The 14,668-nt window shown below is 44.8% G+C and overlaps 1 protein-coding gene across 1 annotated transcript in view; it reads left to right on the top strand.

Annotated features, from left to right (window-relative positions):
* Positions 1–1,038: 1,038 nt before the first annotated feature.
* Positions 1,039–14,668, top strand: part of LOC309568242 (uncharacterized protein) — a 49,944-nt gene continuing 36,314 nt past the window's right edge. The window contains exons 1-2 of the mRNA XM_082273908.1: positions 1,039–1,557; positions 7,252–7,292. Of these exons, the coding sequence (XP_082130034.1) occupies positions 1,297–1,557; positions 7,252–7,292 (302 nt within the window). The 5' untranslated portion in view covers positions 1,039–1,296. The remainder of the gene's footprint in view (positions 1,558–7,251; positions 7,293–14,668) is intronic.

Raw genomic sequence — 14,668 nt, forward strand, 5'->3', positions numbered from 1 at the left:
ACATCAGCCGTCTGTCTTTCTCCCTCTGCAGTGGGAGATCGTGAGTGGCCGGTCGACAACAGAGCCGCCGGTCACTTGCGCTAGCTCCCTAGCGAACGTGCAGAGGCGGGATCGCGCCTCCCGCGGCGCGCGCTCGCCTCCCACACGTGGCTGAGCAAGTGACGTACCCCAGCGTCACTTTGCCCAGCAGCGGCTGCCTGCCGCAGTATATCTGTGGTGGGCGGTCGTTATGTGATTAAAAAACAGCCACTCACCTGTCCCACGGTGCACTCAGCCCAGCCATCTTCATCCTCTGTCCTCCCTCGGCGACGCCGCCATCTTCACTATGGGCATCTGGCTGTGACAGCTTGCGACTTCACAGCCTGGTGCCCGCTGCGCATCGTGAGTGGTTGATGCAGTCTTCTGGGACCTGTCAGTGTCCCAGAAGACTGCAGGGGGGGGGGGGGAAGATGCACTTCCGTTGCACAGCGCTGCGGCGGTCGGAACAGGTGTGGGAGCAGGTACCTGTCAAAATCGGGTACTACCCCCCGCTCCTCAAAACTGCCAATTGTGCAAGAAGAGTGGGGGAGAAGTCCTTAAAGCAGAACTTCACCTTTTGGGGGGAGTTCCGCTTTAAGTTCCACAGTGAGTACAACAAGCATGCTTTGCTGCATACACACACTGATTTTACTTTTGTGGGTTTAGTAACACTTTAAGACCATAGCTGTGCCTTAGTTTACTCTGTTAGTTTTGGTAGTGATTTATATTGGCAGAGAGTAGTGACCAACCCACTCTTAGCTGTTCTTTCCCTCCAGCACAATCAGCAATCTTCAGCCAAAACATTCTTGATTTTCTGGCTCAGCAACATTGATGGAATAGATGGCAGTTTAGCGAGGGGGAAAGAATTGTAAAATGTGACACTTAGGCAGTGGAATGTGACAGAATGTTGTGATCTAAAAAGAATGAGAGAAATTATCTGTAGATGGGAGTATAGGCCTATGGCATGTCGTTTTTAGAAATTCGACGAGGACAGACCTGGAAGATCCAGTATTGGCTACCAGCAGAATAACTTGTTCCCTAGGGGAGAACAAGACGTAGAACTAGGCTGTGCATGTTTCTGGTGATATATTTACCTTTAGAATGCCTACTGCCCTGTAAAAGCCTAAATGGAGCTACTGGATTGAAGAAGATGTGTGTTCGGAGGTACATCATGTGCATCGCCTCTGGAAGACTTTGGTACAGACCTGTAGGATATATGCCAATATAACTATTTACTTCTTGAAGGATATTGCAGAAATCTGGATCCAGCTCAGAACGATGCATCCGTTTAAGTCCTTTCTCCTTATTGTGTTCCTGGGCTCCGCCATGGTCTATCTCTGGAGTTGTATAAAAGGATTGTTTGGTGTAACACAGGTCATTCCTCACCTAACCTGGAAAATGGAATATATTATGTCCGTCTTTGTGCTGATTAATGGATTTTTTTCTACTTATTTATCTGTGATATTTCTGTGGATGTTTAGTATTGTGTGCATTTATAGTACAGATGAACTAGAGAACAAAATGAGGAAAAGCGAAACGGTAAGTGCCATAGTTTGCTTGTTTTTCAAATAAAGTGAAAGTGTTCTGAGAGAAATAAATAAGCTGGCATTGCTGACCTGCCCTAAACCTTGTAAAGGTTGATCCATGGAATATCTTGGGGGATCAGGAAGGAATTTTTTCCCCTGCTGGAACAAATTAGATTAAGCTTTATTGGGGTTTTCTTTTTGCCTTCCTCTGGATCAACTGTTTGTGTGTGTATACATATATATATATATATATATATATATATATATATATATGTATGTATATATCAAGTATCGACCGATATCATTTTTTTATTGCCGATACCGATATTTTGGTCATCGCATATCTGTATGGGCCGATATTTTCGTACATTTAAGAAAATGTTTTTTTTTTTTTAATTTGACAGGTACTCTTGTAGAGGGATCTGGGGGTCCCCCAAACCCCTCCTCTGCACTTAAAAACATTCAAAACGCCAAGTTTGGCTGTTTTGAATGCTGTCATTTTTTTGAATCTGGCGCCAGTACCCGGAAGTGATGTCATGACATCACTTCCGGGTTTTTGCATGGAGACCCAATCAGAGCCGAATGCGGCTTTGATCGGATCTTCGACGGCCATGCAGGCTGGTTGCCTTGGTCTCCCGGTGGGACAGGAGACCCGGGCGAGCTGTGGAAGGCGGGGGGAGGGGGACGTCCCCTCCCGCTCCTTGTAATGACAGCCGAGCGGCTTCTCAGCCACATTGGTTGTCATTACAAGACAGCAGATTGTTGACTGTGGACACTGGTACCGGGGTGATGCCTCTAGCTGCAGGCATCACTCCGGTACAAGCACTTTCCGAAATATCGGTAATATTATCCAGCTTGGTGGCCGATTCCAAAAGATCAGGGAAAGTGCATATCGGGCCTCGATATATCGGCTTTGGCGATAATCGATTGATCTCTAATAAATAAATATATATATATATATATATATATATATATATATATATATATATATATATATACACACACACACACATACAGGGTCGCTAATAGGGGGGACCACCAGTCCTCCTGTAGGAGGCCCGGGCAAACGGGGGCCCCAACAGCACGGAGAATCAGTGCGGTCGGACAGAGGGGCAATTACAGAAGGATGCTCTGTGCGGCCCTCTGCAGCAACTGAAAGCCAGTTTCTCCCCCCTCCTGCCAGCTTTCAGCTGCTGCAGGGAGACAGACAGACACAGGGCATCATTCCTGTAATTACTCATTACAAGCCTGGTATTCTACCACCTACGCCACCAAGTCTGCTTTCCTGTAATTACTTCTCTGACACCGATCACCCTTCCCCTGTTCTGCCTGCTTCTGACCCCCCCCCCCCCTGTGTGCCCCCCTTCCACTGTGCCCCCCCGTGTGCTCTCCTTTCACTGTGCCGGCCCCCCACAGCGCTGCAGGCTGTCATCTGCTGTAGAAAAATAACAAATTGTAAAAGAAAAATGAAAATTAAACAATGTAATGAATCATTTAAAAAAAATTAAAACTAAAATTGTAAAAAAAAAATATTTTTATAAAAAAAATAATATATTAAATTAAATAATATATTAAAATATTTTTTTCTTATGTAAAAAAAAAAAAAAAAACAATTAAAAATGGCTAATTCACACAGGTTCTTTGTTATGTTTGTGTCCGCTAATAATGATTTTAGTGTAGTTTTAGTGAAAATACTGTCTTGATATATTTGGGGAGGGCCCTGCCAGGTAGGCTGTATGCTGTACGGGGCCCCGTGATTTCTAACAGCAGCCCTACACACACACACACACACACACACACACACACACACACACACACACACACACACACACACACACACACACACACACACACACACACACACACACACACACACACACACACACACACACACACACACACACACACACACACACACACACACACACACACACACACACACACACACACACACACACACACACACACACACACACACACACACACACACACACACACACACACACACACACACACACACACACACACACACACACACACACACACACACACACACACACACACACACACACACACACACACACACACACACACACACACACACACACACACACACACACACACACACACACACACACACACACACACACACACACACACACACACACACACACACACACACACACACACACACACACACACACACACACACACACACACACACACACACACACACACACACACACACACACACACACACACACACACACACACTTTTATTTCTCTATTGTTGAACTGGATGGACTTGTGTATTTTTTTCAGCCAGAGTAACTATGAAAATACTAGCTGCCTGGCTGTCATGCGAATACAGGGGGTTTCAATACCTTGAGTCACTGACCTGGACTAACAGTGCATGTCAGAATTTCTGACTTTGCTTGCTTATTGACCAGCTTTTTGAGTCACTACGACAGCCAAGCAACTGCCATGTTCAGAAATAAGGTCAGCAATGGCAACATGCCTTTTACGCAGCGCTTTACATATATATTTTTCATTTTCATAAGTCCCTGCCCTCAGGGAGCTTACAATCTGAGGTCCCTAACTCACATTCATAGACTAGGGCCAATTTACCTACCAGCATGTCTTTGGAATGTGGGAGGAAACCGGAGTACCCGGAGGAAACCCCCACAGGCACAGGGAGAACATGCAATCTGCATGCACGTGGTGCCATGATTAGGATTCGAACCAAAAACCCCTAGTGCATCTAGGGGGAAGTGCTAACCACTTAGCCACTGAGCTGCCCATTATGTTAAAACCTACAGATTTAGCATTCATGTCTTGGTTTTTGCAAGATTAGGAGAGGTGGTTCTATTAGGAGAGGTGGTTCTTTGGTTTTATTGCTACTTGTTTTTTATAGTGCCAACATGCTCTGCAATGCATTTTAATTTGGGGAAATTACAAAATATATACACTCAGGGTTTAGCATACATGTGTAAAGGAATAAGGTCCCTTTCACACGGGCACCTTTCATTTGATCAGCAGAGGATCTGTCCATGGATCCGCCGATTGGAGCAGAGCGGGCGGATGACATGTCCATGTCTGTATAGTTTGTGCAGAGCAGACACGGACAAAGCCCACTCTGTTTTATGGGCAGCTGGGTGAAAACGGACTCCGCTGTCTGTCTCCACCTGACTACCTCCACTCTTACATGGAGGAGAACCAGATCCCCTTCTGTTTATGAACTGGATCGGAGGTAGGCAGGTGTAAATGGACACAAGTCTGTGTACACCTGCCGGTCCATAAGGGTGAATAAACCTTCAGATCAGGCATGCTTGAAAAACTGAACGGTAATGTGAAAGGGGCCTAAGAATAAATTAGGCTCTGCCTCACTAGTGCGACTGAAATGCAACTTATTACACGATGGCAAGAAAGTCACATCAAAGTAGCGCAGGAACTTTTTTTTTTAAAGATGCTGTGACTTAAGCGGCAACAAATAGAACGGTGCCCATTCAAATACATGGTTTTTGACTTGTCATGCGACTTCACATGTTGCAAGTCGCATGAAAAGTTGCACTAGTGAGAACAGAGCCTTATGGTGCCCATACACTAGACGAATAAGCATTCGAAAATCTGTCATTTGGACAGTTTGTTTTTCGTCCAGTTAATGGGCACAAATCGAAAATCGGTTGTGACGTTTTTGAGACAAAAAAATCAAAGGAAGAGTTTGGAAAACTTCTGCTGAATGGACGATAAATTGAAAGGTTGTGTTTCTCGCCTGTTGAATTGTTGGTACTGCGCATATGTGACCCAGAAGCCAAAAAACGAACGACAAACTGATTCATGTATGTCCACTGAACGATTTATCGTTCGAAATCCAGTCATTACAAGATGGCAATATTCTTTGCTCTCACGACCGTGTGTTCATTTTTCGAAAAACCTATTTGAATGATTTTTTTCGAGTGGTGTATGGCTAGCATTCGTCTGTAGCGGGTAAACAGCAGCTTATTGCTTATAACTTGCTTCACCTGTGCTGTTAGGAGATCTGGATGATTAGTCTCTATTCACACTGAATGCGGCTTTGAAATCACGCTACTTCAGCACGATTTGAAAGCCACTGGTCAGTGCGATTTCATGTGTGGCTCTCCAACATCTGTGCGACATCAAATACAGATGCCCATGCAAGTTGCACATGAAATTGCCAAAAAGTGCACAAGAACCTTTTTCAAAATAGGTGCAAGCCCAAGTCACACATATTTGAACGGTTCCATACGCACAAATAGGGTGCGACTTGTCATGGGACCTTAACCACTTAAGGACCGCCCCGCGTACATATACTGTGGCAGGGCGGCGTTAAGCGCAAAATCACATACCTATACATGTTGTTTTCTTCAGGTCTGGGGCGTGCTTGGACACAGCGGGAGCCGATCAGCAGGTCCGGATGACCCCGTGTCCGCTGGCGCCCCGGGATCATTCCATGTAAACAAGGCAGATCACCGTTCTATCAGAGGGGAAGATGGAGATCTTGTGTTACTGCTAAGCAGGAACATGGATCTCTGTCTTCCCCCAGTCAAAGCACCTCCCCCACACAGTTAGCACTCCCAGGGAACACAGCGTACCTGTGCGTCGTTGAGTTCAAAAGCCACTGGATGGCGCCATCGTGCCCTGATTGGCTAGCGGGGATGTCAATCAATGGGTCTGGCGGGCCTGATATCTGCCAGCCACCCTCGATCATCCCCAGGAGAGGCAGAACGGTGATCTGTGTATGTGAACAAGGCAGATTGCCGTTCTGCAACGGGACAAGAGGGAGATCTTGTGTTCCTGCTAAGCAGGAACCCGCTTCTCTGTCTACCCCCCCAGTCAGTGTAACCCCCCACCCCCTAGGCACACACTGAACCCTTTGATCGCCCCTGATGTTAACCCCTTCCCTGCCAGTGTCATTAGCACAGTGACAGTGCATTTTTTAAGCACTGACTACTGTATTGGTGTCACTGGTCCCCAAAAAGTGTCACTTAGTGTCAGATTTGTCTGCCGCAACGTCGCAGTCCCGCTAAAAATTGCTGGTCGCCCCTATTACTAGTAAAAACAATAAAAAAAATAAAAAGTCCAGAAATGTATCTCATAGCTTGTAGACGCCATAACTTTTGCGCAAACCAATCAATATTTTATTATATATATATTAAATATATAATAATATAAATTTATTGGGATTTTTTTTACCAAAAACGTGTAGCAGAATACATATTGGCCTAAATTGATGAAGAAATGTGATTTTTTCTTTTACATTTTTTTATTGGATGTGTTTCATAGCAGAAAGTAAAAAATATTGTGTTTTTTAAATTATAGTGCAAACCACGCCCCCCCCCCCCCAAAAAAAAAAACCCAGAGGTGATCAGATACCACCAAAAGAAAGCTATATTTGTGGAAAAAAAAAAGAAATTAATTTTATTTGGGTACAGTGTCGCACAGATGCGTAATTGTCAGTTAAAGCAATGCAATGCCGTATCACAAAAAAATGGCCTGGTCAGGAGGGGGGGGGGGGTAAATCTTCTGGCAGTCAACTGGTTAAACTGTCAAATCTCATGACAAGTCACCAGGGCTTAGCACTGCACAGGGGAATAGGCATTATTCTCTTTTCTATGATAATAAAATTCCCCATAGACAAGTTATAGAATAAAGCAGAGCTTGTTAATTCTCTCTTCTTGTTTTATAGTTGACTGAAAAGCAAGATAGAAGATTTCCAAGCAATGAAAAGTGAGTGCTGTGTTTCTGCTACAATCGAGTGTTTCTCATGTACAGTCTAATGCCATTATTCTGAAAAACAATGCAAAGAGCCAGGACCAAAGTGTAGTAACCCATAGCAAGCAGTCACTATCCATGTTGTACTGTGAGGGAAAAAAGTATTTGATCCCCTGCTGATTTTGTACGTTTGCCCACTGACACAGAAATGATCAGTCTATAATTTTAATGATAGGTTTATTTTAATAGTGAGAGACCGAATAACAAAAATATCCCAAAAAAAAAAAACGCATTTAAAAAAAGTTATAAATTGGTTTGCATTTTAATGCGTGAAATAAGCATTTGATCCTCTTATCAATCACCAAGATTTTTGGCTCTTCTTAAAGCAGAGTTCCAGCCATTTACTCACCTGTCCAACGGTCCAGTGATGCGGCCGCCGGAAGCCTCGATCCTCTCCCTCGGCGCCGGCATCACTGCTGTGGGCACCCGGCTGTTACAGTTTGCGGCTTCACAGCCGGGTACCCACTGCGCATGCGCGAGTCGCGCTGCGCGCCGTGATTGGCCGGCAATCTTCTGGGACCTCTGACGTGTCCCAGAAGATTGCAGGGAGGGAGGGGGAGAGGAGAACTTCCGCTCAGGGCGCCGCGGCGCTCCGAGCGGAAGTGGGAGCGGGTACCTGTCAAAACTAGGTACCCGCTCCCCCCCCCAAAAAATGACATGCCAAATGTGGCATGTCGGGGGGTCAGGACTCCCTAAAGCGGAAGTTCCACTTTTGGGTGGAACTCCGCTTTAAAGGGAGTGCTCCTAATCTCAGCTTGTTACCTGTATCAAAGACACCTGTCCACAGACGCAATCAATCACATTCCAATCTCTCCACCATGGCCAAGACCAAAGAGCTGTCCAAGGATGTCATAGACAAGATTGTAGACCTACACAAGACTGGAATGGGCTACAAGACCATTGCCAAGCAGCTTGGTGAGAGGGTGACAGTTGGTGCGCCTATTCGCAAATGGAAGAAACACAAAATAACTGTCAATCTCCCTCGGTCTGGGACTACATTCAAGATCTCATCTCTTATCTTGTCAATGATCTCAAGGCAGCTGGGACCATAGTCACCAAGAACACAATTGGTAACACACTACATCGTGAAGGACTGTAATCCTGCAACGCCCGCAAGGTCCCCCTGCTCAAGAAATCACATGTACAGACCAGTCTGAAGTTTTGCTAATGAACATCTGAATGTTTCAGAGGAGAACTGGGTGAAAGTGTTGTGGTCAGATGAGACCAAAATTGAGCTCTTTGGCATCAACTCAACTCACCGTGTTTGGAGCAGGAGGAATGTTGCTTATGACCCCAAGAACACTATCTCCCCCCCCCCCCTGTCAAACATAGAGGTGGAAAAATTATGCTTGGGGGGTGTTTTTCTTCTAAGAGAACAGTACAACTGCACCGCATCAAAGGGTCGATGGATAGGGCCATGTATCATCAAATCTTGGGTGAGAACCTCCTTCCCTCAACCAGGGCATTGAAATTGGGTTCTGGATGGGTATACCAGCATGACAATGACCCAAAACACACGGCCAAGGCAACAAAGGAGTGGTTCAAGAAGAAGCACATTAAGCCAGTCTCCAGACCTTAATCCCATGGGAAATATGTGGAGGGAGATGAAGGGTCAAGTTACTAAACATCAGCCTCAAAACCTTAATGACTTGGAGAGGATCTGCAAAGAGGAGTGGGACAAAATCTCTCCTGAGATGTGTGCAAACCTGGTAACCAACTACAAGAAACGTCTGACCTGTGGTTTTGCCACCAACTACCAAGTCATGTTTTGTGAAAGGTTCAAATACTTATTTCACTCATTAAACACTTCAATACAGTGAACTTTCACCCTCTTCCTGCCCAGGCCAGTTTTCAGCTTTCAGCGCTGTCACATTTTGGATGACAATTGCGCAGTCATGCAACACTGTACCCATATGAAATTTTTATCATTTCTTTCTCACAAATAGAGCTTTCTTTGGGTGGTATTTAATGACCGCTGGGTTTTTTATTTTTTATTAAAGAGGTTGTACACCGAGATTTTTTTTTTTCATCTTCTTTAAATCCTGAAAGAGAAACCCATAATGAGCTAGTATGCATCGCATACTAGCTCATTATGAAATACTTACCTTAGAACGAGCCCCCGCCGTGCCGTCCGCTTACCTGTATGACGGGCGACATGTATAGTCGCCCGTCTTCCGGGATCGCGGCATCCGGCCATCTGATTGGCCGGAGCCGCGGTGACGTCACTCCCGCGCACGCGCGCGGGAGCCGACGGTCACGGCACGGGGCTCTGAAGGAACGGCACGATCTGCCGTTCCTTCAGAGCGCATGCGCCAGTGACGTCACTGGCTGCATTAAAGGTAAATATCTCCTAAACGGTGCATGTTTAGGAGATATTTACAGTACCTATAGGTAAGCCTTAATATAGGCTTACCTATAGGTACAACTTCCTGAGGAGGGTTTACTTCCTCTTTAAAAAAAAAGAAAAAAAGACTTTTCTGTCAGTAAGTTTTTGTAAATAAGTAATTTTTCTCCTTCACTGATGTGCGCTGATGAGGTGGCACTGATGAGGTGGCACTGATGAGGAGGCACTAATATGCCGCACTGATGAGCGCTGATAGGTGGCACTGACGGGCAGCACAGATGAGTAGGCACTGATTGTGGGCACTGATGGGCATTGGTTGGGGTGACTTATGGGGCGCTTTTTTTACTGTACTGTAATCAGGGCACTGATGATCATTACCTGTCCTAGACTCCCCTTTGAGGAGGAGCCACTGATCGGCTCTCCTCGCCACACACTCTGACAGTGTGAGGCGAGGAGTGCCGATAAACTGCACTCCCTCATTTACATGTGACCAGCTGTGATTGGAGACAGTCGATCACATGGTTAAAGAGCCATGTCCTCGGCTCTTTACCAAGATAGGGGTCGCGCCGTGTCCTAGGAAGGCGGGGTGGCCGTGACCGCCACACTATGCGCCTGTTCTGGGGCGCCATCATATGACGTCCTCTCCCAGAATGAGAGCTGCTCCGCCGTCATTTGATGGTGGGCGGGCGGCAAGGGGTAAAATACAAATCAATTTATACATTTTTTTGAAATGCGTTTTTCTGGATATTTTTGTTATTCTGTCTCTCACTGTTAAAATAAACCCATGATTAAAATTATAGACTGATTATTTCTTTGTCCATGGGCAAACATACAAAACCAGCAGGGGATCAAATACTTTTTTCCTCACTGTACTACTAAGACTTCAGTAAAGTTACATTTTATAGTTTGTCATAGTATTGCACTTTCTATTTAGCGGTGTGTTCTTTGCACTGCTTGTTCAATAAGCCTAGAAATACATAGCAACAATAGAAGGAATGTTTCAAAAATATAATGAATCTTTTGTTTTCTGTATTGCGTTCAGCTTAAGGGATCTAAGAGTGAATAAGAATTCTTTTGTTAAATAATGCAGTAAATGTGCTGCCAAGTAAATACCTTTTCATAAGAGGAATGCTTGTTCTAACTGCCCAACTTGATCAGAATTTGTGTATTGTTGATATGCTCCCTGCACTCCTGGTAGGGTTATAAGGGGTAAGCCGAAAAAAAAATGCAACAAACGGAACCAAGGCGCTCAACCGCAGAATGGGCTAGCAGTTATATGTAGTAGTAGTAGTAACATGCATCCTATTGACCCAGTCCCGTGCTGCATGCAATCCACTGGAGGAATGGAGATCCAAAACAGAAATGCAAAGGCCATATGCTGCACACTGGTAAAGTCAAGGTATCCACGAGACACAAAATTGGAGGATGATGAATAAACAAATAAAACTTGCTTCCAAATAAACCACGAAGTAACATTATTGTGTGGCCATAGATAAAAGTCCAGATAAAAACACAGCCATGTGCAAACGAAGCAATCTAATTTAAAAGGTAAAAGCCCAAGTCTCAGCCAACCACAAACACTAAATGGAGGGCCCAGCACTTGTGATGGAAACAGGCTCAACAGGTTTACATACCATCCAGAAGGCTCGCTGGGATCAGCTGTTGGTTTTCTGCAGGGAAGGCACACTTCAGTGTAGTGTGTAGTAAGGCTAGAGCCCCCCAACAAGATGGCCGCTCACAGGATAGGGACAATAATGCGGAAGGGGAAGGGAGATAACGTGGCTACTCCGGCGGCCCGTGTCGGAGGAAGGGGAGGGACCAGGGGGGCTCTCTCTTCAATGATGAGGCTTGGGCTTTTACCTTTTACATTAGACGCTGTTGTTCGCCCATGACTGTTTTTATCTGGACTGGGTGCTTTATCTATGGCCACACAATAAATGTTACTTGGTTTATATGGAAGCAAGTTTTATTTGTTTATTCATCATCCTCCAATTTTGTTTCTCATGGATACCTTGACTTTACCAGTGTGCAGCATATGGCCTTTGCATTTCTCTAAGAGGTGAGCAACATGCTTTAGAGAGGGATGGTAGCAGGGACTCTGCCAGGCTTGTTATTATGCCCTAAAAGCAAGGCTAACACAGACTCGCTGCCAGCCGTCCTCTAAAGTACACTGCTCACCCCCTTGTAGCTTCTTAACCGGTTGCCGACCGCCGCAAGTACATATACTGCGGCGGTCAGCCCCGGCCAGGCAAGGTGACGTATATATACGTCACTAGCCTGTCACTGGCTTGTGAGCCAATAGCGGGCGACCGCGCGCCCGCCCGCTGAGGCGCACGCCCGCCCCGCCTCGTTCACAGACAAGTCAGTGCGTGTGACTGGCGGACCCGATGTCCGCCGGTCACTCGCGATCGGCGGGAAGGGAGAAAGGCAGGCAGCTAATGTAAACAAGCCGCCTGTCATTCTCCCCTGTGTAAAAATGGAGATCAGACGGTTCTACTATGTAGGACTGTTGATCTCTGTTTTTACACTTGTAGCCATGTCCCATCACAGTTAGAAGCACGCCCCTAGGACACACTTAACCCCTCCCTCTCCAATACAGTTAACCCCTTCCCTGCCAGTGTCATTTTTGCAGTAACAGTGCATATGTATAGCACTGATTACTGCAGTAATGTCACTGGTAACCCCAAAAGTGTCAAAAATTTCAGTCAAGGGTCCGATCTGTCCGCCGCAATGTCGCAGTCCCGCAAAAAAAATCGCAGATCGCCGCCATTACTCGTTAAAAGAAAAAACACCAAAAATGACAAAAATCTTTCCCTTTGTTAGTAAACGCGATAACTTTTGCGCAAACCAATCAAAATACGCTTTTTGCAATTTTTTTACCAAACATATGTAGCATAAAACAAATTGGCCGAAAATGTTAAAAATATTTAGATTTTTACATTTTTTTTGGGGGAATTTCATATAAAAAAATGTGAAAAATATTGTTATTTTTGCAAAATTGATGCTCTTTTTTTGTTTATAGCGCATGATCAAAAAATCGCACAGGTGATCAAATACCACCAAAAGAAAGCTCTGTTTGTGGGGAAAAAAAGGAAGTCAAATTCGTTTAGGTACAGCGTCGCACGACCGCGCAATTGTCCGTTAAAGTCACACAGTAAAAAATCGCAAAAAACCCCCTGGTCAGGAAGGGGGTAAAATCTTCCGGGGCTTAAGTGGTTAAAGCGTATTTTCTGGAAATGCCCCAAATTTTTGCCACTACTGGCAGTTTCTGAACCAAATATTGGGACTCTTGGACATTTCAAAGAAAGAGCAATAACTAGAGGCCTGTACTTGGCCAGAAAAACAATAGTCCAACATTGACTATTGTCCCGAACTCCCACAGTGGGACTCTGAATAGAAAAGGTGAATGCTATTCTGTACCTAGAAAGCTTAAAGGGCCACTCCACTTTCATGGTAAAAAACAATATAGCATATACCATTGAGACACAAGTTATATTGTTCTTGAATGTTATTAAAAAAAACAATACCTTTTTCTTTTCAGGCTGCAGCGCTGTCATTTTCAGTAAAATGCAATAGGACTACCTGGAGACTTTCTGTACACAGATGGTATACGGAACGCTCCCCGGAAATGTAGTTTCCTGCTTGTGTGATTGGCTCATTGATTTTCCCAGAAATCTGCACTAAGCTACACATTTGGGCATCCCCTGCAACATAAATGTTGTTTTTGGTTAGATACTCTTAAAGGGAAATCGCATCTAAAGGGATGCAGATCCTGCACCTTTCCTCATTGGAGTCCTGCAGGTACAGCAGCAGATTGATAATTGTGAAACCACTCCCATTAGATTCACTTTCCCACATGCACACAAACACACAGCTATTTCTTTAGAATAACAAAATGTAGGAATCTGCAACAAAGATTTTTAAAATCCTTGCAATGTTCATCACACAGAGGGGAACTTATATCTGCAGACATAGCTCTAAACAAAGTGAAAGTTTTGAATGGTTGGCTTTGTGGCCTTTCTCTTTGCTCCCCTTGGTTTTTTAAGCACAGAATATCTTTCTTCACTATAAGCCCCAGTTCTATTTTCAATGCCATTCTCTGTAACACAAAAGCTTCAAAAAATGTTAAGAATGTCTTTTCAAATAAAAAAACTTCTTGATGAAAAAGTGTATGTATACCCCACCAATCAACTTTTCTAATTTACTACCTCAGGCTGCTAAATATATCTTTGATGGTGTTTTGTTATATCTGTTAGACAAAAGCAAAAAAAAAAAAAGTCGTAAGTGGTCGTCGCAGTTTCCAGGGGAGGTTGCAAGGGCCGTATACATCAGCGTTCTCCTTGAGAGACCTGGGAAGAATTCATTTTGCTTTGTCAAAGTCTAAATGTTGTTTTTGCTCCCGTAACCATCATGATAGCATCCTTTGTTGTATATTTGTTTAGTTTGCAAATAACATTACCGGGTCTATTCAAATAGGTGGCATGAGAGTCCTGTGAGCTGTATTATGGCGCTTTTCCACTGCATGGAACCGAACGGTTCGGCTCGCTTTTGTGCTTTTCCACTGCTGGTACCGCATGGTACAGTGTAGGAACGGTTCGGTACGGTGGTGCTTTTCCACTGCATGGAACCGAACGGTACGGCTCTCACAAACAGTACCATCTCGATTGTGGTTCCAAGAGGTACCATACCCGGTACCATATCCCACAATCCTTTGCATGCAGTCACTACTAGCCACTAATTGGTCAGAGAATCCCACCCACCCCGTTGTTATCCCACCCACTTAACTTTAGTACTACTTTAGTGGAAAAGCAAACCATACCATACCGTACCGAACCGTTCCAACACCATGCGGTACCAGCAGTGGAAAAGCAAACCAGGCCAAACAGGGCCGAGTGAGCAGAGCCGGTACTTGCAGTGGAAAAGTGCCATTAGTTTCAATTTTGGCTGGAGCCTGATCTCAAAGGATTTGAGTAAAGAGTCCTCGTAA

Source organism: Pelophylax lessonae (genome assembly GCF_965119305.1).
Source record: "Pelophylax lessonae genome assembly, chromosome: 12".
In the NCBI taxonomy this organism is placed as follows: Eukaryota; Metazoa; Chordata; class Amphibia; order Anura; family Ranidae; genus Pelophylax; species Pelophylax lessonae.